The sequence below is a fragment of the Phalacrocorax aristotelis genome, chromosome 11, assembly GCF_949628215.1.
Source record: "Phalacrocorax aristotelis chromosome 11, bGulAri2.1, whole genome shotgun sequence".
NCBI lineage: Eukaryota > Metazoa > Chordata > Aves > Suliformes > Phalacrocoracidae > Phalacrocorax > Phalacrocorax aristotelis.
The window spans coordinates 15,808,911-15,836,306 of NC_134286.1; the positions used below are offsets into that span (position 1 = coordinate 15,808,911).

The 27,396-nt window shown below is 51.2% G+C and overlaps 1 protein-coding gene and 1 long non-coding RNA gene across 2 annotated transcripts; one reads left to right on the plus strand and one right to left on the minus strand.

Moving 5' to 3' along the window:
- Positions 1–490: 490 nt before the first annotated feature.
- Positions 491–1,081, minus strand: LOC142063116 (uncharacterized). Its single transcript, XR_012662642.1, has 2 exons — positions 848–1,081; positions 491–664 (listed from the first exon to the last, which is right to left on the minus strand). It is a non-coding gene; the product is annotated as an uncharacterized LOC142063116 (long non-coding RNA).
- A 188-nt stretch (positions 1,082–1,269) lies between these two features.
- Positions 1,270–7,780, plus strand: HMGB3 (high mobility group box 3). Its single transcript, XM_075107059.1, has 5 exons — positions 1,270–1,433; positions 4,184–4,340; positions 4,881–5,020; positions 5,560–5,734; positions 6,283–7,780. The coding sequence occupies exons 1-5, from the start codon at positions 1,285–1,287 to the stop codon at positions 6,424–6,426; spliced, it is 765 nt and encodes a 254-aa protein (XP_074963160.1). The 5' UTR covers positions 1,270–1,284; the 3' UTR covers positions 6,427–7,780.
- Positions 7,781–27,396: the final 19,616 nt, after the last annotated feature.

A 27,396-nucleotide genomic window follows, 5' to 3' on the forward strand; every position in this document is an offset into this window, starting at 1 on the left:
AGGCAACCTGTGACCATATGTTGTTATAGCCACAAGCGCTTCCACAGGGCAGTATCTGGTAAACCCCACTGCCTGCCAGCATCTCAGCCCAGGGTGGAGGCTTCTTTTCACTATCTAATCCTAAAAGAGGGCAACTGTTTCTTCTGGCTATCATAAAAGAAGGGTGGCAGTTACACCCAGCCCATAACAGTACACGGTGGTTTTTCAGTCTTACCGCTCCAGCCTTAAAATAACAGCTTTTTTTTTTCCAAGCCAACCAACAATTGTGGTCAGCCACTAATACCAGTTTAACCATTTGGCAGCTGCACTATAGGAAATAGCTCTTTCAAGAGAGCCAGAGGAGCCCTCGTCCCCAGAGCCACGCCAGGCTGGTTTCAGGCAGAAGGGCGTGTTTACAGACTTCCTCATACACAACCAGCCTCTATAAAAACCAAATCCTAGAAAGTTAATAAACAAATTGTGGAAGTAGGCTAGCAATAGTAACACAAGGTAATTGTTTTGGTGTTTTATTTGATGAACGAGTGGGTAAAACTCCCTCGTTTCCCCTCCAGCAAACACGCAGTTTCTTGCTCTGTAGTTCCCTTTCCATCCATCGTGTGTTATGACTGGCAGCGGAGTTTTTTGGGGGCTCGGTTCCCTCCGTTACGCACCGTAGTAACCGGCTCTGCAAACAGTGCCATCGCCATCGGAAGCGCGCCCTTACGGCTTTAGGGCAGAAGTTAGCGGTAACGGGCTGCGGCGGGCCGGGGGCACCCCCCCTCTCCCCGGGGCTCCTCCCTGCCGTAGCTGTCCCGCGTCCCCTCTGCTCCGCTCCCCGCGGGGGCGGCTCCCCTCGTCCGTGTCGTACCCCCCGCTCTCACAGCGGATCTCATCTTCAACGGGGCAATACGCGGGCGGCGTGCGGAGCCGCCGGCCGCTCTTTGCCGCCGGGCCCGGCGCTGCCCGTGAGCGCCCCGGGGAGCCGAGCACCGCACGCCGCCGCAATCCGGTCTGCCGTGAGCGGGGCAACCGGCTCCCCCGAGCAGCGACAACCACGTGGCGAGGACAGCTTCTCATCCAGCGGCCGCGGCTCTCCCGCACTCCTTCCTTCCCACCCACACCCCCCCGGTGCGGGGGGCTACGCGGGGCGCGCAACAACGCGCCCGCGCCCCCCACCCCCCCCCCCCGGCACACCACCGCCGAGCTCCCCTTTTCCCCGGCGGGCGCTCGTTTTGAATGAATGACCTCACCCGCGCCGGCCAACCGCCGCGCGGCCTCTCTTAATATTCATGAGGCGCCGCGCCAATGAGGGGGCGAGGAGGTTGTTTTAAACGGCAGAGCCCCGCAGCCAATCAGGCCGCTCTCGTAGGCAGCCAACGCGAGGCTGAGCCGCGCCGAGCCCCGCGTCGTGCCCTGCGCTCCAGCTCCTGTCCACACTACCGCGAACAATACAGGTACGTGCAGCCCCGCCGCAACTTTTCGGGGGGCGGCTGCCCCCTGCCCGCCCCGCCGCCGCCCCGCCCTGCCTCCGCGCCTTCGCCCCTCTGCTCTGCCTGCCCCAGCTTTTATTTTTATTTATTTTATTTTTTTTTGTTTTCCCTTCCTTCCTTCGAGTTTTTTTTCCCCCCCTAATTAAAAAAAAATCGGAAAAAATCACCCAAAACTTTCTACCCCCACCCCCTCCTCGCGGGGGAGATCGGCAGTGCCGGGGCAGATGCTGCGCGCAGCTGGCGGGGCGCAGCGTTTGCCCCTCGTCCCCCTCCCCTGCCCCGCCGGGACTCCCCCCCCCCCCCCCCCCCCCCCCCCAGCGCGGAGGGGGCTACCTGTCCCCGGTGCAGCCCGGTTTCTCCGCGCCGGGCTCCCGTGCTGCCGAGAGTAATATGGCTGGTGCAGCAAGTACACCAGGACTAACTCCTCTTCTCCCCCGCATGGGCAGGGATTTTTCTCTGCCGCCTCCTAATGTCGCACGGCAAAACGCGCGGCGCCCTCGGCTTTTATTTGCCCCCTTCCCTCGGGTGGGCTCGGTGGGGTTGGCGGCGGTGGGAAAGTTGTTGGCCGTGCGCAATGCCGCGCTCGCTGTTTATTCTGCATTAATATGGCTGTCGCTTTAGCATCTGACAGGGATAAACCCTGCGCGCTGCGCCCGTCTGTCCCGGCGAAGCAGTTTTTTTCTCGCCGCCACCGCCTCCAAACTCCCCCAATCCCTTCGCCTCTGCCTCCGCCACTCTTCCCCTACCCGGGAAGGTGTCTCCGGCGGGGCTGCGCCCGCGGCGGGACCCCGCATCGCCTCTTCCCCGCGCCGAGCCGCCCGTGCTGTGGGCATTAATATGGCTGGCGCTGGAGAGCCCCGGCGAAGGGAAGAAAGACGTGTAAGCGGCATAGGGATGGGGAGGGGGGTCGCGGCGGGGGAAATCTCCTTCCCGGCGCCCCGCGGGGGGCTCAAACCTTTCGCTTTCGCCCCGGCTCCTTTCTCCCCACCGCCCCGCGCCCTCGGCCGGGCGCCGGGGGGCCGCCCCGGGGCTCTCCGCACTCTTTTTCTGGCGGCGCGGAGGAGCGTAGCGGCGGCGATAATGGCTGCACGGGAGCCTTTGTTAGAGAGCGCTGCGCTAGGCAGCGGCCGCGGGGGGGGGGGGGGGGCGCCTCCCGCCCAGCGCCCCGGCCCCGCCGCCCCCGCCGCCCGGCGGGGGGCCGAGCGGGGAGCCCCTTCTCGGCGGGGGCGGCGTTTTGGCGGGGCCGGGGGCGGCGGGCGCGGGGGGCCGAGCGCGGCGGAGGGGGGGAGCGCGGCTTTGTTCGGCGGCGCGGCGGCGGCGGCGCCGGGAGAAGCCATCTTAGCGAGCGGGGCCGGCCCTGGGCGCGGAGCGCGGCCGCCGCCGCCGCCGCTCCCGCTGCCGCTCGCACCGGCCGCCCGGGGCCGGGCCGGCGCCCCGCGCCCCCGGCCGCCGCCCGGCCCCCCGGCGCCCCCCGCCCGGCGCCCCGCCGCATTTGAGGGGCACTTTCTTTCATCAGGAGGCATTTCACAAAATGGAAGATGAATTATTGGCGTCTGGCGGAGGAGCCGCCGCTGCCCCCTCCGCCCGCCGGCCCCGGCCCCGCCGCAGGTGCCCGCGCCCCGCGCCGCGGAGCCCGGCTGCCGCGGTGACCTTGGGGGGGAGAGAGAAGATGGCGGGAGGGGAGCGAGGCCGGGCCGGCCGCGGCGGGCCGCTCGCCCCCAACTTCGGGAGCAGGCGGCGGCCCCGGCCCGGCTCCGCGCTCCTGCCCCGCCGCCTCGGCCGCGCTCGGCGCGGGCTCTCCTCTCCCCGCGCGGGAGCCCCGTCGAGCCCGGCCGGGGCGGGAGGGGGCGGCTTCGGGCCGCTTCTGCTGCGCGCCGAGGGGGTTAATAGGCGCAATTAAATATTAACGTCCTGCTAATAAAAATTAAATTTTCAAACGCTCGCGAAGCTGTGAATAGGAAATATTGCTGCGGGATTTCTTTTCTTGTTAATGGGGTGTGTTTGGAAACAATGTGAAACAATACGAAAAAAAAACACAGCCCAAAAGTTAGCATCATCCTCTCGGTGACTTGCTAATAACATCTTTGCGCTGACCACTACGCCTCCAAACATGTGTCACTTGGTGGAGCAAGAGCAAGTGCTGCTCACCTCGCAGAGCTCCACGGGTCCCATTGTGTTTAAAACTAGCCTTTATTTGCGCACCTTCTTTTTATATAAAAGGTTGTTGCGTTTTTACGGAGTGAATAATCTGTTCTGTCTTTCTACGTGGACAGCAGCTGCTAATATGTGAACTCTAGCTACTAATGGGATAAGTCATAGCCTGGCGCTCTGTGTGTGCCACTCAAGCCCCAGTGTGGCGACCAGCTAAAATGTATTTTTATATCACTTCATATATGACTTGTAATGGGCAGGAGTGTGTGCGTTTAATAGCCTGTCTCTAGTCTTTGGACACAATGTAAATACACATCAGTGTAAAACTTAAATCAAGTGACCAGTTTCACTGGGCTCAAGTCTGCAACCCAAGTGCCAAGGAGGAATAACTTCAGTGTCTGTGTTGGGGGGGGGGGGCAAAGATGATGTGTTACTGATGGGACATTGCTTCTGCGGATGGTGGTGTGCATATACATAAATATATACATGCCATGTATGTATACACATGCATCCGTACATGCATTCACTTCTTATTTTTTCCCATTTTCCCCTCTTTCCTACAGAGTCAAGATGGCTAAAGGCGATCCGAAGAAGCCCAAGGGCAAGATGTCTGCCTATGCCTTCTTTGTGCAGACGTGCCGTGAGGAACATAAGAAAAAGAACCCAGAGGTTCCAGTCAACTTTGCAGAGTTTTCCAAGAAATGCTCAGAGAGGTGGAAGGTACCTTAATTTGTGACTTCCTGAAGGGAAGGGATAACTACTTATGGTACCTGCTAAGATGATGTGTGTGTGTGCCTGAGCATGCAGGGAGCTGGTGCTGATTTAGTCTGTGAGCTGTTCTTGGCGAGGTGTCCCGGACACTGATTGGGTGCTGCCGACTCCCGTAACAACTGTGAGGGCGTCAGCCCAGTGTATCTGCCTGGTTAGGTGCTTGCATTATTACAGCCTGGCCTCTTCTCCTGTTCCCAAGCAGTGCTCCTCAGCAGCTCCCTCCCTCCAGGCCCGTGTCCTTGAGGAGGACTGTGCCTGTACATGTCCCATTCCCGTTGCTTCCCTCTCGCTGAGTGTGCCAGCTGTGGCTGTGGTCCCCGGTACAGGACCTTCGTCCCCAAGGTGGTCCAGTTAGAAAACAAACAAATTCTGAAACTCCCCTATTGAGTTGGTGTGTGTTGGCTTGTTTACTTAAAGTTTGCCAGCTATTGAACAGTTGGGTAATCACAAGTTCGGTGTCTTGTTTTTTGTTTTTTTTCTTTTTTTTAGACCATGTCGAGCAAGGAGAAGGCTAAATTTGATGAAATGGCAAAGGCTGATAAGGTACGATATGATAGAGAAATGAAGGACTATGGACCAGCTAAGGGTGGCAAGAAGAAGAAGGACCCCAATGCCCCGAAACGACCACCGTAAGTAACTTTGAGGCATTAAAGGCAGAAGTATTTTGGTTTGTTTTCCCACCCTGTAATGTGGCTGGTAGGCTTCCATAAAGGAAGTAGATGGGACGTACTGTTGGCATGGCAGTATTGGTAACGTTCATGGCTTACTGATACCGTCTTGTAAATCTTCTGGGCAGCTTGTAGTCTCGAGTATGTAGTGCACTAACTGGAATTGTCAGTGCTTGGTATCCTTAAACTCATAGTGGTGGAAGACATGGAAATGACTGGGTCACAGTGAGACTTGTGTATCTAAGATGAAATGGTGGGGGGAAGGGGGGGGATAGAAAACACAGGTCTGGGCCTCAGTAAAACAAGAATGTGTTTGGGACTGTGCTTTTCTTGGGTGGTTTTTTTCTTGTTTGGTTGTGTGTTTGCTTTTGTTTTTATTAAAAAAAGTGTTTCTGCTCTGTGAGTGCATGTGCGAATGTTGTGGGTGAGGCATGGAGTAAGGGGCTGCTCCCTGGGCGTGCTGCTGCGGTGCTGACTGTTCTCTGGTGCTTCTCTCCAAGGTCTGGCTTCTTCCTCTTCTGTTCAGAGTTCCGCCCCAAGATCAAGTCCACAAACCCTGGCATATCCATCGGGGACGTAGCAAAGAAACTGGGTGAAATGTGGAACAACCTCAGTGATAGTGAAAAGCAGCCTTATAACAATAAGGCAGCTAAACTGAAGGAGAAGTACGAGAAGGTAAGGCTAGTTTTCACTTGTGCCTCTTCCATACTGGCTCTTGTGTTGGTGTGTTTCTGTAACATAGACCCAGCTCAGGCAGCTCCAGCGTAGTGAGCATCTCCAGCTTCTCATTGCGCTGCGTGCTACATAGCCGAACTTTGCATATGTTGGGACAGAGCAGGTTAGAGAGCCGTGGGCGGATTCCAGCGAGCAGGGAGAGCTTTCCCCCAGCGAAGTGCGGCAGCGGCTGCGTGTGTTGCTCCAGCAAAGGGTTTGCTGTGCTGTTAAAGGAGCTTTGTCCCGTTAGCAGGAAACTCCTAAGAGAGGCTGGGTTCTCTTCTCCTCCTCAAAGAAATAACCACGAACGCAGGGTTTGAGGCCTCCATCGCCTGGAGGTGGTTGAGTACTCTTAGGTGTCTGCATACCTGTGTCCTAATGCTGGCCGTCTCCCCTCTTGGGGGTGCAGCTGTGGAAGGCCAGTCCCTTTACATTAACGCCTGCTGCTGTACAAATGCTGTGTGTGTTTGCTGCTTAGAGCAAATTAAGACATCCCCTTGACTTTGCAGGATGTTGCAGACTACAAGTCTAAAGGAAAGTTTGATGGCGCAAAGGGAGCAGCAACCAAAGCTGCTCGGAAAAAGGTAGAGGAAGAAGACGAAGAGGAGGAGGAGGATGAAGAAGAGGAGGATGAAGATGATGATGATGAATAAAACTGTACAATACTTGTCTCCATGTGAATACCATAGAGTAGGGGAAACACCATAAATGAAGCACCTCTTATTTGAGATGGTGTCTCTTGCCCTTATTAGGCTTAATTAAAAAAAAATTTGGATTCCGATCGCGTTGTAGTTTCTAAAAGTGCTCTAGAAATTGTAACTGGTTTACATGAAGTGGCCATGGGTGTAGTGAGCACCCTGAAACTGTATCAAAGTTGTACATATTTCCAAACATTTTTAAAATGAAAAGGCGCTCTAGTGTTCTCCTAACTCTGTGCACTTTGCTGTTGGTGTAACAAAGCATTTAAAAATGTTTCAAGCATTTTTTTAATTTGTAAGGTGGTGTTACTATATGGTTATTGGCTAGAAAATCCTGGGTTATAAACTGTACATATCTATAGTTTGTAAAAACTAGACAGATTCTTGTGGTACATGCTTAGGGTTATGATGCCTTAGAGGAGCAGTGATTACTTGGAAAGGCTGTACGTTCCCCGGGGTGCCATGGCCCAAAGCATGCACTGTGAGGGTAGATCTATTTACACTACAGTGGGCGTCCATTTAGCTTAAAGTTGTCTTTCTGTATATAGTGAAATAGCATTCTGCTGCCATTCTTAGTTGTGGAAGGGGGTTCAGCTGGCATGAGAAGTGTATGGATTTTTTTAGTTAAGTGCGGTAGTTTTTAAACTGAAACTGTAGACATCTCTTCATCGTCAACTAAGTGAAGAGCCAGTGCAGCAACTGAAGTTCAAAAACACTCTGTACTTAAACGAATTTGCAACGTTCTGTTTTTTTTGTATGTTTAGAATGCTGAAATGTTTTTGAAGCAAAATAAACAGTATTACATTTTTAAAACTGTTCTTGACAACACTCTAAATTTCTGGTTTAAAAGGATCTTAACAACAGCAAGAGGTTCATTTTGAAGTCTGTGGCATCCCTCAGGGCTGGTGACTTAGGAAACATTCTGACTCAAGGATTTAAAAAATAAAAAAAAAATAAAAAAATAAATGGTGGCCAGCCAAAACTGGCTGAATTGAAAGAGATGGCTGCTCCAGCTAATATGCAATCGTAACTGTTTATGGCTGAGTGGCATAAGATGCTATGCAAGTTTGAACTTTATTACTTGAACTTGGGAGCCTAAATGAACATTCATGACGTAATTGTTTGTTTGTGTGTGTATATAGCAGCATTCAGAGATGCAGAGAAAGGTAGGTGGCTAGGAATGAGGCTGACACCATGGAATAAGTATAAAAGCATAGTTTGGATTTTTTTTTCAGTTGTGTTGGGTAAATTTATAGCCCAAATGCATTGCTGTACATATTAAAATGTGCCTTTTTTGTCCTGTGTTAAACTGTTTCAGACTTGTGGTTTTTTCTAGCATCTTAATTCGTGGCAGGAGCCAGGCGCCTAGTCTAATTCCTTGCTGAAGTAGGAGTGTGGCACAGGTACTTAGTCTGTGTCCTTTCTCTCATGACAAGAGTTTTAAGAGGAATTGGGTGCTGTGAGGTGGGTTGGGGGAGCAACGCAGGTCTCTTTTCCCCCTTTGGTGACCAGCTGGCTGTGTTGCAGCCTTGCCATCTTCCCAAATCTAGGCTGGGGATGTCTTGCAGCCCTTGGAAGGGAAAGGTAATGCCTGGTCTCTAGCTGGTGACTCTGACCTCATTTTTCCTTAGCATGGAAACTGCATGAACTGGGAAAACTATAGCACCCTTTTGCTACCCTTGAATTCCTTCCTTGTGCTGGCTGTAGTTAGCAGTCAGTGTGTGCCTGGCAGCGAGGAAATGGGGGTGTGAGGATACTTGCATTAATAGCAGGTCAAAGTTGTGGGCTGCCGTGTATAGGTGACTTGAGGATAGCGTAACTCACCTCTGTAAGCTGTGGGTATGGCTTCGTTTGAGCCAAACTGCAGATTAATGAGGACTGGGCTTACGGGCAGTAACTACTTCTAATGTGGATAAAACTGCTCTGTTGCCTAATGGGGTAGCACATCTGGCTTCCTGTGACTTCTCAACAACCGTAGTATCTTGGCAAAACAGCCTGATCCAGTGTTGAGATGGGCTGGAACCTGAAAGCAAAACCAATCAAAACTTAGTATTGGATGAAGCAAGCTACCAAACTTTTATGAAACTTAGCAACATCTAGCAACTTTTAAGGCTAAGTTGCCGTTGGATCACTTAGAAATACTAATATAATTGCTTAATTATGTCAATTATTAGTGTCTTTAATGCACAAAAAAAGTGAAATTGGCCCATGTTTTATAGGAAGTTGCATTTTTAAAAGCCTTGGTAAAGCTGCATCTGGAAAAGAAATAGGTACTTTGTATTTGCTACCCTTTCCACACGTCTTCTGATGTAAGGGAGAAGATGACTGGAGATTCCAGCACGTGGGAACTTGATGGGGAAGTGGTGGAGCAGAAAAGAGAAGAGATGGCATCATTTCAGGAGCTGTAATACTCTTTCTATTGTCTAGTTGGCAAAATCTCCCCTTAGCCACATATGGGAATTAGTGTAGATCACTGCTGTGCAAATCGAGCTTGGCTTTGAATTAACTGCTAGTGAGTTGAGCCCCTATTGATAGTATTAACAAATAAGAACTAGAGCTGACACCTCTTTGTCTTTGTTATATTGGAAATCTATTGAATTGCAGGGCTTGATTAAGGTCTTGGACCTTACGGTGCACTACCTATTTCTGCTCTGCAAATTTCTAAAATATGGCATGCCTCAGGGATGCTGTTCAATATGATGCTACTGCAGGACTCCGGGGACTCAGATCTAGATATTGCAGATGTGGTGATGATGTTTCTTCCCCTAATACTCTGCCATTGATAAATATTGTAGTGTGAATGTATATAAGTAACACACAATTTCCCCCACCACTGGTTTTTGTGTTCTGAGATGTCATCTCAAATATGGGAGCTGTTTAATTTCACCCAGCTCCAATTTTTTTTTTAATAGAACACCCTCCAAATGCTTGCTCTTTCTGCTTTGAAATGCTTGTGGTGTTTCAGAGCAGACATTTCTGCTTTGGGCTGCTGTACAGCTAAGACTTCTTTAACTTTAGTCCCAAGCCAAGCAGAGTAAATGTGTCTCTTATTAACTCCATTATATGTAGAGAAGGGTAATTATGAAATAGATTTGGGGAAAGGGCGGGGAGGGATGAAGAGAGACTCTTCCTTGCATGAATTTGACAGAGCTGACTGGGAGACTGCTTGTGTTCCCAAAACTGGATTTGCTGCATCCCCCCCATGCTTGCTGCATTCAGGCTGAGGTGGGCTGTGAGGGTGAGGGTCTCGGTTAAGAAAAAGGGATGGTGCTGGTACTGTAGCGGTTAAAACCTGCTTGCTTCTCTAGGGAGACAGGATGGCTTGATTGGGTGGGGTGGTCCCTCCAGATGCCTACAACAGAGGCAGAGGTGTGAAAGCTTTTGTTCAAGGGAAAGCATCTGCCGGTGCTCTTGTGGGGCGGAGATGGGCAGAGGCAGGCAGGGTGCTGCTTGCCAGCGCTGACCCGTGTCGTGCAGGTCATTTCCCATGGTTGTACTTATTGATTTGTACTTGGGACTATATGTAGTCCTGAGAACACAAGTACTGCCAAAATGCACCATATCCCTCTGAAATCAAACCAACTATGGAGCGATGGGATGAACGGGGCTGCCAAGCTGCTCTGTGCAGGCCAGAGCCTGCCTCTGCCAAAAATGAGCCCAGCAGCCTGTTGGCACGATATGGGGAGGCAGAGGGGTGATGCTCTCCTACTGTTCTGTAGCCTATACATTTCTAAATTCAGTTGATATGTGGTGAATATTTGGTGTGAGCTGGCCGTGAGCCCTTAGACGAAGGGGAGGGCTCCAGGGGAGGGACTACATCGGAGAAGCCCCACCGCTGGTGTGGGGTTAGCTCCCCGCAAGCACTCACAACGAAAACCCTGCTGCAGGACGGTTTCCTACTGCTCGTGTCAGTATCCTAATGCATCTGTGGGGAAGCAGTGCATTAATTTTGCGGTTATAAAATTAATTAAAAATCCTAGTCCAAATGCATATTCAATCAATTAGCAGCAAACGGCTGCAGCTCTAACGGAGGTCCATAGGAAGGTGAGAGTCTGCTTTGGGGATCGTACTGGGGATACAGGCAGAGTTGAAACATTTCTCTTATCTTCTCCCTTTGAATGTCTGATTTTTATATAATTTTATTCACTCCTAATAAACCCTGCAGGAACAGCAGCGAGGTGCAAGGGCATCTGTTGGCTCAGGCTCGGGCGGTGGCAGGTGAATGGCTTTTTGCTTCCAGCCTCCAGCACAATTCTGGCAGCCACCTCGAGTTTATGTTTTCCCTCTGCTCACTCAGGCTGTTGTTCCATTGGCAGAGAAACATTCCCCAAGTAAGCGCTCTTCTGCTGAGGGTTTTGGGAAGCAGGGCTTGGACCAGGAGAAGGGGCTGGGATGGGACCTCCCCGCTGGCTTTGCTGCAGGGAGAGCAGGATGCTGCAGTTTATGGCCACGCTGCTGTTCACTTTCCAACAAGCCCCATGCTCCCCTCTATGAATGTTAGCCTGAGCTCGCTCTCCTCTAAAAGATAATGGGAGGAACTGTGATAAGTGACATATTTATTTCTTTCTGCTATGGCTGCACCCCATATTAATGCAATAGACTGAATTTCAAATTCAGCTGTGCTGAATTTTGAAAACAAAGTGTGAACTTTGAAAACAAAGTGTGCTGGAGACCCCATTGCCAAACGGTTGCTCTCTAAACATGTTTCAGCTCGCAGTGGAGAAGGGACTGAATAACCAATATGCCTGACAGGGGGTTTCATGCCCTATGAGGTGTCTTTATCCCTCTTCAGCAGACTGGGCTCCAGTGGGAGCACAGTGTGTGCCTGCCCCTGCTTGGGCAGTGTTTGGCAACCTGTGTTCAAAGCAGTCTGCAAACATCTCATGCTTCTAACAGGTCTGGTATGTACATGCTAAAGCGGGACGTGGATGAGGGGTGGCTCAGTGCCTGTGCTAACCATCTTGATTGGAGTTGTCTGCTGCCAAGAGCTCTTCCCTGAGCACTCTTCTGCACCTGGATCCCTAAATTAGGCAGGAGGAAGCAGCCACAGCCCTGCTAGAGGTGGCAGCTATGTCTCCTGGCTGGTAACTACCTCCTCCTCTTGTTCCTGGATGTTGTATGGCCTTACAGAAATGCCTATGAAGTAGCTAAACCAGGGTTAGTCTTTCTGTTAAGCCAGAGCAGAGATTGCAAGTGACCTCCCCAGGACTGGGGAACCTGGGCATTGTGTGGAGCAGCAAACTGCTGCTGTGGTGGGTTAAGACCTTTGGAGGCTAGGTTGTATAAAAGCAAATCTTTGTCTTGTTGATGTTGAGAGATGAAAATGCATTAACTGTGGTAGGGGGATGCCTGTCCTGCAACCGTTTCCCCTGACACGGTTGACTTCATGTCCCTGGCTGAATCCAGCAGACAGGAAAATCTCAGCTGGCAACTGAGCCTTGCTGTGGGACTGGGTGTTTGGTGGTGTTTGCGGTTGACTTTTGAGTCCCTGAAGTGCAGAGTACCGCTGCTCTGCCCCTGTACGTGCCACCTTGTCTTGTTTCTGGCTGGGTGCACCCTGCTGAGGCACACGAGGAAGAGGAGCAGCCCCTCTGCATGGGTGTTGCACACCTGTGCACGCTGCTGTAGCCAAGCCTGTGTAAGGAGAGAGGCAGGTGGGATGCTACGAGTGATAGATTTGCTTTTTCTTCCCAGCCCCTCCCCTTGTTAAGCTCCCTCAGGTATTTCAAGTCAGAAAAATGCTCTTTTTTAAATTATTAATCAAACATGCCCTGGCTTTGTTGTTGCAAAAGCTTATTACTTGTAAGTGTTTTTAACTGCTTCTTTGTGAAGCTTAAGATTTGCTTTATGTTCGTTCAGAAAATTAATATGTGTAGAAGGGTGAAGTGGTTTGAGGGATTGCTTGAGACAAATGCCTGCTGCTAATTACTGTGTGATTGCTCTTTTGCTATGTGTTACCTGGGATGTACCCACAATAATTCGTGGTCTTGCTATCCCAGCTGAAACCAGGACAAGTGGCTTGAGAAAGGTGGAAGCAGGGACAATTTGGTCCCCAGTTTCCTTAGAAAATATGTTGGTCAAGTGTTGTTCTCTTTAGCTTTATTGCTTAGGCTAAGGACCTTCCCTGGGCTTGGTTTCTGCAGTTGTTTAAGATATTGCTATCTGCAGCTCCTGGCGAAGGTCGCTCCCTAGTAGCAGCGAGAGCAAAAGGAAACATGCACTGGGTCTTCTATTGCTTTATCTTGTTGCTTCATATAGTAACTTAATTTTTGCAACCTACTGGGAGGTTTTCAAACTAAGCTCAAAGATCAAGGTGTCAGTAAAAGTCTTGAAGAGAACCCTTTCTTTCAAGGGCTTGTCTGGAAGTGGAATGACACCTGACCAAATAGCGTTGAACTGTCTAATTAAAGACCTCTCACTCCTCACGGTCGCTCATGTTCCACTTGTTGGTGATTCCCCACCAGAGAAAGTTGCCTAGCAAAAAAAAATCAGCTACAGCAGACCTGGTATTTGGAACCTTGAGGGCGAAGGGCAGAAGGCCTTCACTGGTTTTGAATGTAGGAGGACTGGGCCTTGTTTGTTTTCTACTATTCCCTGTGTGTCTCTGCAGAATATCACTGTCCCCTCTTAGCACTTTGCCTGGGGAGAAAGTCAAGATGCTCCCTTACAGGCTCAGCCCTCACCTTTTCCATTGACATGCGATTACTTGTCTTTGGGGAGCACCAAGAAATACTCCTGCAGACCCAGAGAAGATCACCCTTGACACCCCTTATTTACTGGAAGGTGACAAATTAAAAAGCCAACTCTCAACAGTGGTTCAGGCTGATCTTTCCCCATGTGAAGTGGAAAGAAGGTCCCAAACACCTTTTCTCTCTGTTCCTCCCCAAACCTTCCAAATAAATGCCCCCACACCACTTATTTCAGATGCTGTTTTACAGATCTCTAAGCTTTTAAAGATCCTTTTCTTCACCTGTTTAATTTTCCCCTCTCCTCCCATTCCCTGCCCCAGCTCTCTCTCTGCCCAGCAAAGCAGCCACAGCAAATTGGACCCAATGGCTTATTTGGGGTGGTGTAACTTACTCCCAGATTTTGGGAGCAGACTAGCCTGTGTTTTCCTGCCAGTCGGATGCTTTAGGGAAGATCTTCAGCTGGTGTGAGCTGTTGCTCTGTGCCAGCTCAGACCACCCGCTGGTGCTGTTCCTGTGAGATTTTGTGCTCATGGCAGCGTCGGGGCAAGGGTGGAGGCGATGCATGAGCCGCTGCTGGCTGGGAGTGTGCGAGACCGGCTGGTGCACGTGGAGCCAAGGGGTTGTGATGGAAGTGGGAAACGGGAGCGGGAGGTGGGTGAGGGATGCGAGTCTCCAGGTCTTGAGCAGACGGCATCCAGCCCGCAGGGTGGGTCTCTGTGTCGGGGACCATATGGTGCTGTATTTCACAGCCGTCCCTGTGAGATAAGGTTCGGCAGCTAGTATAGGTAAAAGGGAATGGGTCGTCTCAAAAATGTTTGCTGTTGGTTGTGCTCGGGTCTCTTGTGAAGATGGTTATGGCCAGTGAATACATTAGGCTGTGCCGTGGCCATGCTGGGTTTCTGTAGCGTGGTTGCTGGGCTGGGAACACCTTCTCATGGCAGGGAACAGGAACAGGCTGCTGTGGGGTGAGATAAGGTGTTAATTAATGTGTGAATGGGAAGCACCTTCATATTTATCTCATCCTGCTAAATATGAGTTTCCTGCCCTTCAGAGGTGCTCTGGTAGGGTCTCTTCCCCATTACCCCCTTCCCAGACTGCTCGGACGCTGGCTCTCACAGGAGGTGGCGAGGCTGTGCCAGAGCATGTTGCAGAGCTGCCACCAGTGGAGCGGGGACCCGGCAGGAGACAGCCTCTCCCAAAGCAGAGGCACAAATCTCCGTGAGCCATAGCGGGATTGCCTCTGGCCCTGCAGCGCAAGGGAAGTGAGAGCCAGCCTCTCGCTGTGGATGCGGGTGCTCAGGCAGACCTGTGGGGAGGGTCGTGGGGGCAGCCCACCCCAACGAGGGCTGGGGTGCCCGTGACGGGAGAGGAGATCCTGCTGGAGGAGCTGCCTGTTTGCTAGAAGCTGTCTCCTAAATATGGACATGATTATTTTCATTTATTTATTTGCTTGCTCTGGAATCTTTGCATTTTTCCCTTAATCCTGGAGGAGAAGCAGTGGTGCCCTGTGTGCATGTGACATGGCTGCACATAAACTCCCTTTGTGACTTCTTTCTTTCATCGGGGAGAAACGCATTCAGGAAAAAGCAGGGCCCTGACAACAGGAATCAAGTGTTTCTAAATATGGACATCCCTTTTTGGACTAAAAAGTCTTTTTTGTACCATGCATATTTCCCCTGTTAATCATTTCCTTTTGTTCCTCGCAAACTTTGTTCCTCCGATGTTATAGAAGGAATTATAGCCGCTCTGTTTGTAAACTTTCCTTTACGATACGTGAACTGGCTTGTGTGTTAGATGAGTTTGCTGGGTTTTCTTTTCAAAGCAGTTGGAAAGGCCAGCGCTCCAGTTACTCTCCATTGGCTTTTCTTTTTTTTTTTTTTTTTTTTATTTTTTTAAAACAGTCATATTTGGCCTCAGCCTGTCTCGAAATATTGGGGATTTTACAGGCCATCAAGCTTTCCCTGGTCCTATTCATTGCTTTTGTGTTACACTAATTGGCTTGATAAAGAAGGGCCTGGGCTCTGTAAAGTGCTTCTCCTCCAAGGTGAAATGTGAGATGAAGGGGAGAAATATTCAGATGTTCACTAGCAGTTATGCTTGCTGGATAATCTGAACGCATCAGAAATCAGCTAGAGCTCAGACAAAGTAGGGGATTAGGAGTCTGAGATGAGCGAGCGGGGTGGACATCTGGAAGCCTGCTGTTTAGCTTGTCTGCTGGGGTGGGTTGCATCTTCATTATATGGGTTATATGCGCCGAAAATGAACAGCGCCCTGGGATTGTGGTTGTTCTCTGTGGATATATTCTGAAATAACAATTTCTGTTGTTATTTAGGGAGCACCCCACCCTTCCCAGTAGAGGGGTTTTAATGCAAACCTGATCACCAGCATAAGCAGAGCAGGAGAAGCTCGGCCTCTGAAGCTGGAGGGATGCACTTGGGTTTTACGGCACTGTTTGCGCACACCACCGCTGCCTGCTGCTTTGAGGTTTTGGGGAGAAACCTTGCGTGTGCCCGTGGCCGGTGTTACGCAGACAGCAGATGCTCAGGCCCTCCCTTGCACAGTGCTCCCTGCATTTTTTTGGGCAGGTGCAGCTCTGCAGAGCCTGATAGAAAAGTAAACACATGGAAGAGGAGGAGAGAAACCAAACTTGGGGCTTCTGAACCTTTCCTGTGTGCAGAGTCCAGCTCTTCCAAAGTTGAGCCCATCATACAGCACAGGGCTGCTTCTGCCGCTGTCAGCATCTGCTGCGGGCAGCACCGTCTATCCGGGGTCAGCTTCACCTGCCCTGTCCCGCTACCCCTCCTGCCCAGCCCCTCCCCCGTCCCGCTGTGGGCACGAGGATGTGGCAGAGCCCGTGCCCCCTGTGGGCATGAGGACATGGCTCAGGGCATGGAGTCGTGGGTGGAGTGGGGACAGATGTGTGGTTTTTTTTTTTTACTTGATGATGAAATATGAGTTGAAAAATGCTCTTGCCCTTTTGAAAACACAATTTGGAGAAGGAATTCCAAATATGTTGTGAACAGAAATAGTGAAATAGTGATTTGTTTTGCTTTTGTTTTTCCCCCAAAAGTAATTTCTTTACCAGCCTCTTGGCATGCGCTCCATTTCTCCTCCTCCATCTCCAGTGCTTTGCTTTGCTCATGTTTCCATACCCTTTCTGGACAACCTGCCTTGGCAGCTTCAATTTTGGCCACATCTGTAACATCCCAAAACATGGCTGTGCGCAGCTGGAGCCTTGCAGCGCTTGCACCAAATATCCACTGCTGCCTGAAGAGCAGCACGCCTGCCATGGGTGGGGGACAAGCAAGCCGGCACCGAGAGGTTTGGGACAGGTGCCTTGTTCAGGTGGGAAGTGTAATTCCCACCCTGCTCCATCTCTGGCAAAGCCAAAGCAAAGCAGTTTAGGGGAAGGTAAAGAGGGGACCTCCAGGCAGTAAGATGTGTCACCCTAAAGCTGATGCAAGAGCTTGGTGGTGCTTTGGATCATGCTTGGGATGATAAAAGCAAGGGGATTTTTAATTAAAAAAGAATATTCAATGCTGCAGAAGAGAGGCAGGTACCAGGGCAGCGGGGACCTGGGCAGGGCGTTAATAAAGGGTGGTTGAAGGACACATGCCAGGCATTGCTGGACATGATGCCCCAGGGAATTAAAAGTGGGACTGAGGAGTGAGCCCAATGCAGCTGTGCAGCATCGGCCACTGAACGTGCTGACTCGGGAAAACGTGCCTGTGTTGTGTTAAAGACGTGCAAAATTTAGGGAGAGAAGGAAAGCCCCAACTTTCCATTTTTTGTGTTTTGTGGGGCATGATCTTATTTCACCCATTAGGCACGCGCATGCTGATACGGCCCATGGGCCTCCCAGCGCAGTACCGATGGCCGGCAGCTCCTTGTTTTATTGTCTGTTTTTGGCAAAACTGCCTTTTCTTCTTGGAGGAGATCTGACAGGGGAGCGGAGCTGAGTCCTGGAGGGTACTGGCAGCGTTTTTACTTGTTGCGTGCCTTTGCACCCTACTGGGATTGGAATGTGATGTCCTTACGTTTTCTCTGTGTGAGCTTAGGGAGCTGCTGCTGGGAGTGAGTTGTGAGCGCTGGGCGGGGTGTGGGTGCACAGGTAAAGCGGCTCCTTTGCTCAATGACAGCGTGCCGGAGAGCCTGCATCTTGGTCTGTGTTAGCAGCAGCTTTTGGCTGGAGAGGAGGAGGTCTGGAGAAGTGGTACAACTCCCCTGGGGTCACCTGTGGGCCCCTTGGATGCCAAACTTCTGGAAGCTGGGTACAAAATCCTCCTTTTCCCCCTCAGGATGGGAGGATGAGCACGTTTCTTCTGAAAAGCAGGACCAGAAGAGCGTTTGTGTGCTGTGGGAGGACTCTAGGTTAGGAGACTTGCGTGATTTTATGCAGACTAAGTGCAGTTAAGCATTTCAGCCCCAATTCTTGCTCTGTTTTAATGCCATTTTTCAGAATCGCTGGCAGCACAGTGCGTTGGTACTGCCCTGTGCCGGGGGGAGAGCCTGAGGGGCTGCCCTGGGGACTTGGGGGCTTTGGGAGACCCCATGGCAGGAACAGGGCACACTGCAGCTCCCTGCTACCCTTCTGGGCTGCCAAAGTCTTTGCTTTGAGGTAGAGGGGTCCGGGTTTGGGGGAGGCAGTGCTGAGCACCGGGTAAGTCCTGACAGCTTTGTCAGGGGATGCTCCTGCAAACAGGAGCAGTTGGGAGTTCGCATTCCCCTTGGCCTCAGCCCTGAAGAAAGCCTAAAGCCTCAGTCAATAATAAGCTTATAAGACAGTAAATCTTCGTAATGAGAAAAACAGAAGATGGCATCTGCTCAACACAATGGTACTGTGTATGGTCTAGTAAACAGCTATTGAAATGAGTTGCCCGTTATTGCAGGGGTTACAGCTGAAAAGCCCAATTTCCTTGCAGGATTGGCAGGTTTTGCTGCCCCCAGCCCGTCAGAGCGGCTGCTGGAATCCCGCTGAGGCTGGGCATAGGGAGAGGTGACCTGTTGCCCATGAGGGCCGGGTGCTGGCCCACATGCATGGCAGCCCCCGCCGTGAAACCAGAGGCAAGCTGCCATCATCCTGCGTGCGCGGGGCCCGAGACAGGCAATGAGAAGGGACTGCCACAGGGGTTCTCTTCGCCTCCTCCTACCGTGCCCCCTTCAACACCTCCTTGCCGTGGCTGCACTCGGAGGTGTACCTACTTTGGAGGGTGCTCTGCAGCAAATGGGGTTTGGGGTAAAAATGGGAAAAGAGTCTCTTCTCTATCATGTCTTCAGAGAAGCTGAAACGAGACGAGCTGGTGGACGACAGGCGCCTGGGGATAAATGAGTTGTGCAAGGGGCACCAAGAAGAGGAAGGTGTTGGGTCTTCATCTGACATCCACTCAGATGAACCTGGTGCCCATGGGGTGGGAGCTGGCAGTGGTCCTGGTCCCGCTCAAACTGTGAAGCCAGGTCTGCAAAATGGGGAGGAGGAGGGGAGAGTTCAAGGGAAGGAATCTGCATATGGTGCGTAATGCTTTTATGAATTGGGTCTTTAATAATTTACATTACCAGTTTAATACTTTGAATACAAATTATCTTGCCCATATGCTGTGCTGACAAACATAAAAATGGAGTAATCAAAGCTGTAATAGCGCTACAGCAAAAAGACATAAAATGCCACTAGAAGGCTTAGGATAAATTATTGCATGCACACACTAGCTCTATGGCTCCCTGGTGCCAAAGGATGCATTGCAATTTCTTCCTCAGACTTTGCATTTGGGCTTGAGGACTGGTGCAGGACCAGGAGTGCTGCTCAAAATTCTGTGAGACGGGCAGTGTTTAACAAAGAGGAGGAAAGAAAAAAAGGCTCAGACCTGTTTGATAAACACTGCAATTTAAATTCTGCTCTGGCATTACATGGGCTGCAAAGAAAATATAGCCCTCTTATTTGTAGGGAGCCCCTTCTTCTTCTAACAGGGTTATTTGCATGTATTATAAACTGCAGTGTTGGCTTGCCATCTTCAGGCAGCTGCCACACACTGCACAGCATCCCTGTGCATCCCTGCCCATCCCTGTGCTGGTTGGAGGTGGCGGGTCCAGCCTGGGTGCCGCAAGGGATGCCCAAGGGAGGATGATTGCTGCAGTCTGGCACCAGGAGACCCAGGCAATGGGCAGCATCAGTTCAGGAAAAAAGGGAGTTTCACCTCATCCCTCTTCATACCTGCATTTGTTCCCCTCTAATCCCTGAGCCTTGAGAGCTGGGGGAGCTGGGAGAGGATGAAACAGCCCTAGGCCCTTGGTGCTCCCTCTGGCTGCCCTTGGGCTGCAGTTTAGATGTGAGGGAACAATATGGGTGGGCCTGGAAGCTCGTGGATGCTGCAGGTAGCTTAGTGGTTTGCTTTTAGCAGCCTGGCATCTTTTGGTGCATGTGTGCTGGTATACCGGGCATTCCGAAGGGCACAGGGCTGTGCAGCGAAATGAACAGGCTTGCAGAGCAGAGATGCAAGTTGTGCTCACAGGGAAAAGCTGCTGTTTGTAGATGTCAGTGGATGGTGTATTGTGGCTTGTGGCAAAGTCCCTGCTTTTAAATACAAGTCTATTCATTGGTGCCACATTGCAAAGACATCTCCCCTACAAGCTAATCTTTCACAGAAAGAGCCATTTAAGGCTCACATTTGCATACACTGAATTTCTCAGCTATCGTGGTTACTCCATGCTGTAATCCATTCTGTGCTTCTAATATGATCCGTGAAAAATGAGGCTTCTTCCCAAATAAATAATCAGCAATGTAGAGAATGGTGCTTTTCTGGAAGGCATGAGGCTCCAGCAGTAGCAACATCTTTCCCAAAAGGCAGAGGAATTGGGGCAGGCTCTTTCTGCACTGCTGTGCTGCCTGAACTCACTGCCAGTCACCCCGAGACCCAAACCCCTTGCACACAAATGCTTTTATTCCTACCTTTGCTGCTCCCAGGATCTGCTGCTGGCTGACTCCCCGGGATGTGGTGCCAGCAGCTAGGGTGTAGTGCACCCCCAGGGCTAGGGTCACCCGTCTTTGGCTCATCCATTAATGCATGTATCGGTGCACGCATACATCTCTCTAATGGGCTGAGGGGAGACCAGTGGGTGCCAGTGTTTGGGATCCCATGTCCTGGTGAGGTGGGGCACCCAACGCTGCAGAAAGAGAGGGCACCCACCTCTTGCCTGTCGGTGTGCTCCACCTTGCTGTGCTCTTCATGAGCCCCTAACCCAGCTCCGTGCCCTTCTGAAACCTGGTTTTGCCAGTGAACCTCCCCGTATGGAGGAGCCCCAGGTGCTGCAGCCCCACTCCATCCCCTGGCCCTGGGGAGCAGCCATGTGGCAGAGCAACCCCATTATTGCAGCTGGGCATGCCATGACTCCAAAACCCGTGGTGCAAAGAGGTACCCAGAGCCTCTCGTGCTAGGGGCGATGGGGACTGCCAGGCTGGGCAAAGGGACCTGTACGAGCTGGGATGGGGAGGTGCAGGTCGGCATCCAGCCCCCTACTGGAATAGCTTTTCCCATTGCCAGATCTTCTGGAGAATAATGCCCTAAGTGATCCTTTTGCTCTGCAAATAAATTGGATGGATCAAGACTACAATGAGAAATATCCTCATCCTTATCCAGAGGGGGATTTTCAGCATAAAAGGCTTTATATGACTCATAAACTCTAACATTTATTTCTGCATGCGAGGTAAATATTTCCCCCTCTGAATGTCTAAGCAATGCAATTTTGTTTGAAGCCTCCATTTGTTTAAGTCTGGAGGTGACAATAATTCACCTGTTTTCCCTTCCTGTGATTCCCCAAGCAATGGCGTAAGCCAAAATAGAGCAAACTCAGCTCTGGCTGTTTGTCACTTGTCAGCTCCCTCCCTCAAATACGCTCAGATGAGCTTTGTCCTGGAGTTTACATTCGGGCACCTTCTGATCTCCAGCCGTTGGTAAATGGCCCCATGTTTTCCTGTTTAGAGGAAGAAATACAGCACACCTGTATGCAGCCACTGCCAGGGCAGGCAGGCAGGAGAGACATAACTTAATTTACCTCCAGATAAATCATGATTTCACAGCAATCTGCCTGCCACAGGCAGTTGAGAGTCCCATCTCCTTGGCACTGTAACAATGCTTGTCACTCAATGTCCCAAAGAGACCTGCTCACAGCCAGAGATCATAGATGACTGAGAAGATGCCTGGAGTTGTAAACACCATCAATCTGGAGAAAACAAACGTGCCTGGGAGCCGATGTTGGGTGACGATGTTCAAAGGCAGCACTTCCCTCTGCAGAGCATGGGATGTGCCCATGGGCCGTGTAGATGCCCAACCTCGGACCTTCGTTGGGTCTGTCGAAACCTGAAGCTCCAGCAAACCCAGGAAGGCAAAGCGCCGCCTCCCCTCTTCCCTGGGAGGGCTTGGGTCCCCAGCTTTTGGAGGCTGGTAGCCCCCCGTGCAGCTCCCAGTCCCTCTCAGGAGGGGTGACCCAGGTAGCGGTTGGCTGCTGTGGGGCAGAGGCACTGGGAGCTGGCCTTAATGCACTGGATGCTTTTGCTCTTCGAGGGAGATGAAAGAAGGATGCTCCTATTTTGGTGGTAGGTGCGGCTCCTGGGCACTTTCTGCTGAAGATTTTCACCACCTCCGTGAAGCTGTTCAGCTCCTGCCAGGACAGAGAGCCCTGAACATGGCCTCGTCACTGCTATAAGACATCTTGTGCAAGAGCGATGGGTGGATGGCTGTGCCGCTGTCTGGCCATGTGGCCGTGCGGCGCTGGTGGGGGTGCAGCCAGCGCTCGTGCTGGGTGCCCCCTCGCTACCCTCCGATGAGCAGGGCTCCTACCAGCTTGCAAGGCAGAGACCCTCACTGTGTGCAGAAAGCCCTCATCCCGCACCGGCCATCAGGTTTCAGAGAAGCCTCCCACCGGAGCACAGGCAGCGTGTTCGAGCGTGGGAGCCTCACTTTGCTTTCTAGCCTTTTTGGTATCCCTATGCCTTTCCTGGCTTTGGTGGAGTTGTTTCTGATTTACAGCTGGTGTCGCATGAAATCTGAAGCAGGCGCTGCTCCTCCTGCCCCCTGCGCACCCAGGACTGCCCTGCTCCTCCCAGCAGTTCCTAATGCTGCTCCCTGGGTCCCTGCCCATCCTCGAGGACGTGCCGCATCCAAACCTAAACTCAGTGCTAATGCGCACAGGCAGTTTCTTTTTCTGTCTGCCTCTTTCCTTCTTTTTCTCTTTTTTTAAAGGAAACTGAATCCGAGGCTGCCGTGTAGTGATGATGATATTATTGTTAGTAGTTATTTCTATTTCCATAGCTCCAAGAGGCAGCGAACAGAGTCCCACTGGGTTAAATGCAGCACATGCTATAACAAAAACACAGTCTGGGTGTGCCAAACAACTTGCAATCTTCTTCTTAATGTAAGGAATGTAAAATTAAGATTACTATAGCAACATCTTGCTCACAATGCATACAGATAGGATTTGTTGATCTTTCTATATATATGTGTGTGTGTGTATGTGTATATATATATATGTTACATACATATACAAACCCTAAATATCTCTAGCAACTTTTTCCATTGTTGAATTTATATTTAAGTTCTCTGTATCTCAGATCTGTATTGCTTCTTAAGATTTGCATCCAGCTTTCCTTCAGTAAGCCTTGCCTTCTCCTTTGGGCTCTTCTCTGCATGCTGCGTGCCAGGCTCGAGTCCCCTTTGCCTGGGGAGAGCGGTCGGCCCCTGGCCAGGAGCAGGGTCAAACCCTGACCAGGGTGTTCATTCCATCTATTGAGGGTTTTAGATGTATACAACCCTGTTAAACTTCATAACTGACTTAACATCTCCAAATTTACTTTCTTCAGTCAGATTGGAGGAGAGTGGGTTGAACCTGAGACATGCAAGTCCTTCTTTTCCCATCTTTCTTCTCTCAAGTTATTAGTTCAACTTTAAGTGAAATTTCGCGTGAGTTATGAACTGCAGCTCTCAATTCTCCTCCACGACTGAATAAAACCTGGGCCCAGATATCCCTGCAGGAAGGACAGAGCACACCCAGGAGCGGGAGCTGAGGGAAAGGCAGCAGGAGGGCAGATTCACCTACAGTTCAGCGTCACTTAAATGCTCCAGGAAAGTGGCAGAAATTCAAGCACAATTTTCACCTTGTCACAGAGGTAAGTGGAGTTACTGATAAAGAAGAGTTTTAACATTGCCAGATCTGAGGAGCTGTCTTTGCTTACCAGCCTACAATTGGGTAGGAGGGGAAAACCAGGCACCAAACTGTGCTAAAGAGATCTGAAAGGTATTGCTCTCTGCCAAAGAAAGACTCGTTGAAGGGTTACCCATTTCTTGTGAGAAGCGGGAGGAACTTGCAGCACATTTGTAACAGCTTTGAGGCTGTGGTGTTGAACGTGCACAGTTGGAGGGTGGTGGATTCACTGTTTTGAGACCAGACTGTAATGGAGATCTGAGAACCAAAACTGAAAACGTCTGCTGGCAGGTCTGGATGGAGGAGCTGGAAAGCAGCCTGAAGTTGCCAGCTGCAGATTTGTGGTGCCTCTGACTTAGCAGTATTAAACACAAAGAAATGAATCATAGGCAGCTCTGCCTGCAGGGTCTGGAAGGAAAGCAAGGGGGCTGGGTTGAGGCGGGTGAGCAAACCCCACTTCCCAGTGGATCTGTGGGGAAGGCAGAAGTGGAAAGGAGAAGAAGAGATATGCATGGCATAGAGGAGCTGGATTTCAAAGCCCACCCAGGCAAACGCAATGGTTTTTCTTCAGACAGAACAGCTCTGTGAGCAGGAATCAATACCCTTCTGCAGAGCCTGCAAAAATGCTGACAGGACTGAGCGTGCAGAGCTGATGCCAAGTAGGAGGTTTCAGGATGGAGCTATTGAAGAGATGGGCAGGATGGGAGAGAGCGCAAGTGACACTTCACATGTACGTTGGGCATTGGTGTGGATCTTATGGTGACGGGCTGAAGGTATGAGGACAGCTGAAGATAGGCGATGGGGCGTGGGTTGAAGACCAGTGGAAGGCCATGAGCGACAATGTGTTAGAGGGCAGAGCAAAGTGAACATTGTAAGCTGGCCGCTCAGCTGGTTCGCTGCTAGCAACAGGCAGGAAAGCTGTCCCTTCGCTGAACTGGCCCCAAACCAGGGCCAACCTACAGGCAGAGGAGACATTGCTACCTCCTTCCCCACAGGCTCCAGGGGTCAGATGGGGCAGTGGGGGCTGTGAACTTGGCCCAGGAGGAGCCAGCAAGGTCTGTAGGGCTGAAGAAACCATCTCTGAGACTGCTGGATAAAATGTACGCATGCTTTCTCATCCTTTTCTCTGAAATGGGAACCCATCAGGACAAGGGGCTCTTTATGATGCTCAGCTGAAATTTAAGCACCCTGGCCTTCCCTGGGTAAGGAGAGTTGCTGTGGGCAGCGTGAGTGCCAGCACCAGGTGCTGGGTAAAGGTTTGGTGTGCAGCCTCAGCCCAGAGACCTGGTCACTCACCCCTTAGAAATCCCGCAGGGCTTTGCGGGCGTGCTGGAGCGTGCGGTGAAATCAGGGCTTGTGGAAGGAGCGAGAGGGGGGAATCGTTTCCCTTTCCGCAAGGGGTGCTGAGTTTCTCAGCTGTGGGTTTGCACACTGCTGGTACATACCAAAGCAATAGCCTGAGAAAAGGGAATCCCTTCATTGAGGAAAAAACTGTGGCTTTGGTGTCCGCTTGCTGCAGCCCCTCTGTTAACCCCTGCTGCACCACCGCTGGGGACGGCTGCACTTCTGTAGGGGCAGGCGGGGACCACGCGTCCCTCCCGGCTCCTCGGCACTGCCATGCCAGCTGTGATCACTATCGCTTCTACGCTTTTTATTTCTCTCGACCTCTGTGTTTCCATCAGCCGTTTTTAAGCAAGGCTGCCACCAAGGCTGTAATCGGTTCCCGTGTACTCCTATGTATGCTTTCACCCAGCAATTTGTGCAGGGCTGTCTAGCTCTCTGCTCATAATTGACAGGAGAAAGCAATCCACTTCACGAGAGGAAGCATCTCCACCGGCTGCTGGATCCGAGCAGGCTATTTCCCATAATGAGGATGAAGCAAAACAGGATCTCGCTAACAGCCACGGATGTAGCTGAGCCCCCATTACTGCAGGCGTAGAGGTGCTGCTCGGCACATAATTAAAAGCTCGATGTTTGGAGTACAGCATGTCGTGCTGTCCTTCCTGCGCCGCTGGCCTGTGACAAGGCGGTTAGTGCCAAGTGCTCCCAAAGCTTGCTCAAGTCGCAGCTCCCACCGGTCAGGCTGCAGAAGGGGCTGCTTGGGGAAAGGAAATCTCCTTGTTTTCTTTCTTAAGACAGTCATTTCTCCCCTTGCAGAGGACGACCATGGCAATTTCAGCCTTAGCATTGGAAAGCAGCTGCTAATGGCAATGGAATGATTTTGACGAGAGAGTGGCATCAACTGTCAGTGTCCCCACAGTGACGGTGCAGCCGGGTGGGTAACACAGGCACCAGTGAGCTGGGTCTGTAGCAATCCCAGCTGGAAGAGAAGCTTGGATATAGTGCTGGGCAGCAGAGTGGGTACGGGCAAAGTGCTTGCGGATGGGTGTGCATCCAGGTGAACTGCAATGCAAACTGTGAGTGGGGAGGAGGGAAATGTGGAACAGGGAGTCCCCAGAGCATCTCAGCAGTTTCCGTCACACACCATTCCCTCACGGCAAGGCCAGGCACCTGGTAAGCAATACTGAACGTCTGAGATGCCACACAAACTTTTGGGGGTGTTGGAGAAAAGAGCAACCACTTGGGCAGTATCCATGGAGTGGCGAGCTTTCCCTCCAGGCTCTCGGTGGGACAGTGATTGGGGCTGGTCTTTGCCAGTCTTACCTCCTTGTGACCGGTGAAAGGAGACCTGTAAGGAGCAGGAGTGGGTTTGTTGCTGGCTTTTACTGGTAGAAGAGGGGACTGGGTAAGGAATCTCAATGGGAAAATTATGAAGTGCTCTTTTCTCCCCCACCCCTTCCTGACACCCCAGGAGGTCTTGGCGTAAGGGGAAAAGACTTGCCCGCCCTCACTTAAGCACACAAGCCATGGCCATGGTGCAAGGAAGATGAGCAGTCCTTGTTTTGTTCGAGTTAAAGGCAGATCTTGAAGACAGATAGGGGCCCTGTCCCACCTGCCCAAGGACCAGTCTGTCATGAACTAGCTTTCCTTTCTTTGCTTTGCTTTCAGTTTTTTTTCAGGTTCACTGCCTTGCTGACAGGCACCGAGCTAGCAGCACCTTGAGTAACTTGCCTGTCGTTGGGCAACATAGGAGTTTCTTACTCAGATACTAAAGCACTTAAAATTCTTTAGGCTTTGTTAGCCATGAAATACGTCAGCTGAATCTTCCTGGCTTAATGGGATATACAGTTGTGGCCTTCCCTGAGGCTTTTTTTCCCAGCTTACCACAATAAACCCCACCAGGCTGATCTTTTCCATGTATTTCCTTCGGTGTGACCATCCCTTGGGCAGAGTCCTGTGCTATCACTTGGCTGTCATCCAAGCAGCCCCAGCAGCCCACACAGCAACCAGGCTGCCTTTGCTGGGAGCAGGCCCTCTGATTTGGGTTTTTTTTTTTAGGGTGGGATTCAACAAGATCATTGAAAAGACCCACATTTCATCCTAGCACCTCGAGACCTGCAGCAAGACCAGCTCCAGCCTGGCACAGCACGAGGTGCTGCCTGATGTGGCTAGTGGTGAGGGCTACCCTGATGCCCCAACACAACCTGTGTCCCCAGGGTCGCAGAGCTGGATTCAAGTCACTGAAGATGCTGCAGGGAAGAGCTTGGGTTTCTCCGCACGTGTCAGGACGGCTGGAGTTATTTGCTAGCAGAGGCTGTACAAATCCCATGCATAATTCAGCCACTGCTGTACAAATCATCCCACCAGTAAAAGCCTTTTTTGGAAAGCATGATTTGATCACAACAAACTTTGTCCTAAATGTGCAGCAGTCGACAGCCCTGTGTGGTGGGTTTTAAACTTTTGCCGTCACTTCCTTCTGAGAGGCAAAGTGAATCTAGGTCACCCCCCTTGCTTGTTTGTAACGAGGCTAATTCTGATTTCATTCATGTTGCATCCTTGAGTTTGAGATGGGGAAAAAATGGGAGATGTGAAACAGCAAGTCAGCCTCAAAATAATTCTTCTCAAATCCCATCTCAGGGCAAAGGAAGTGGTTTGGTGTTGCGTCCCAAGGCAACATTGATGGTGTCATTTAATATTCAGGGTACGA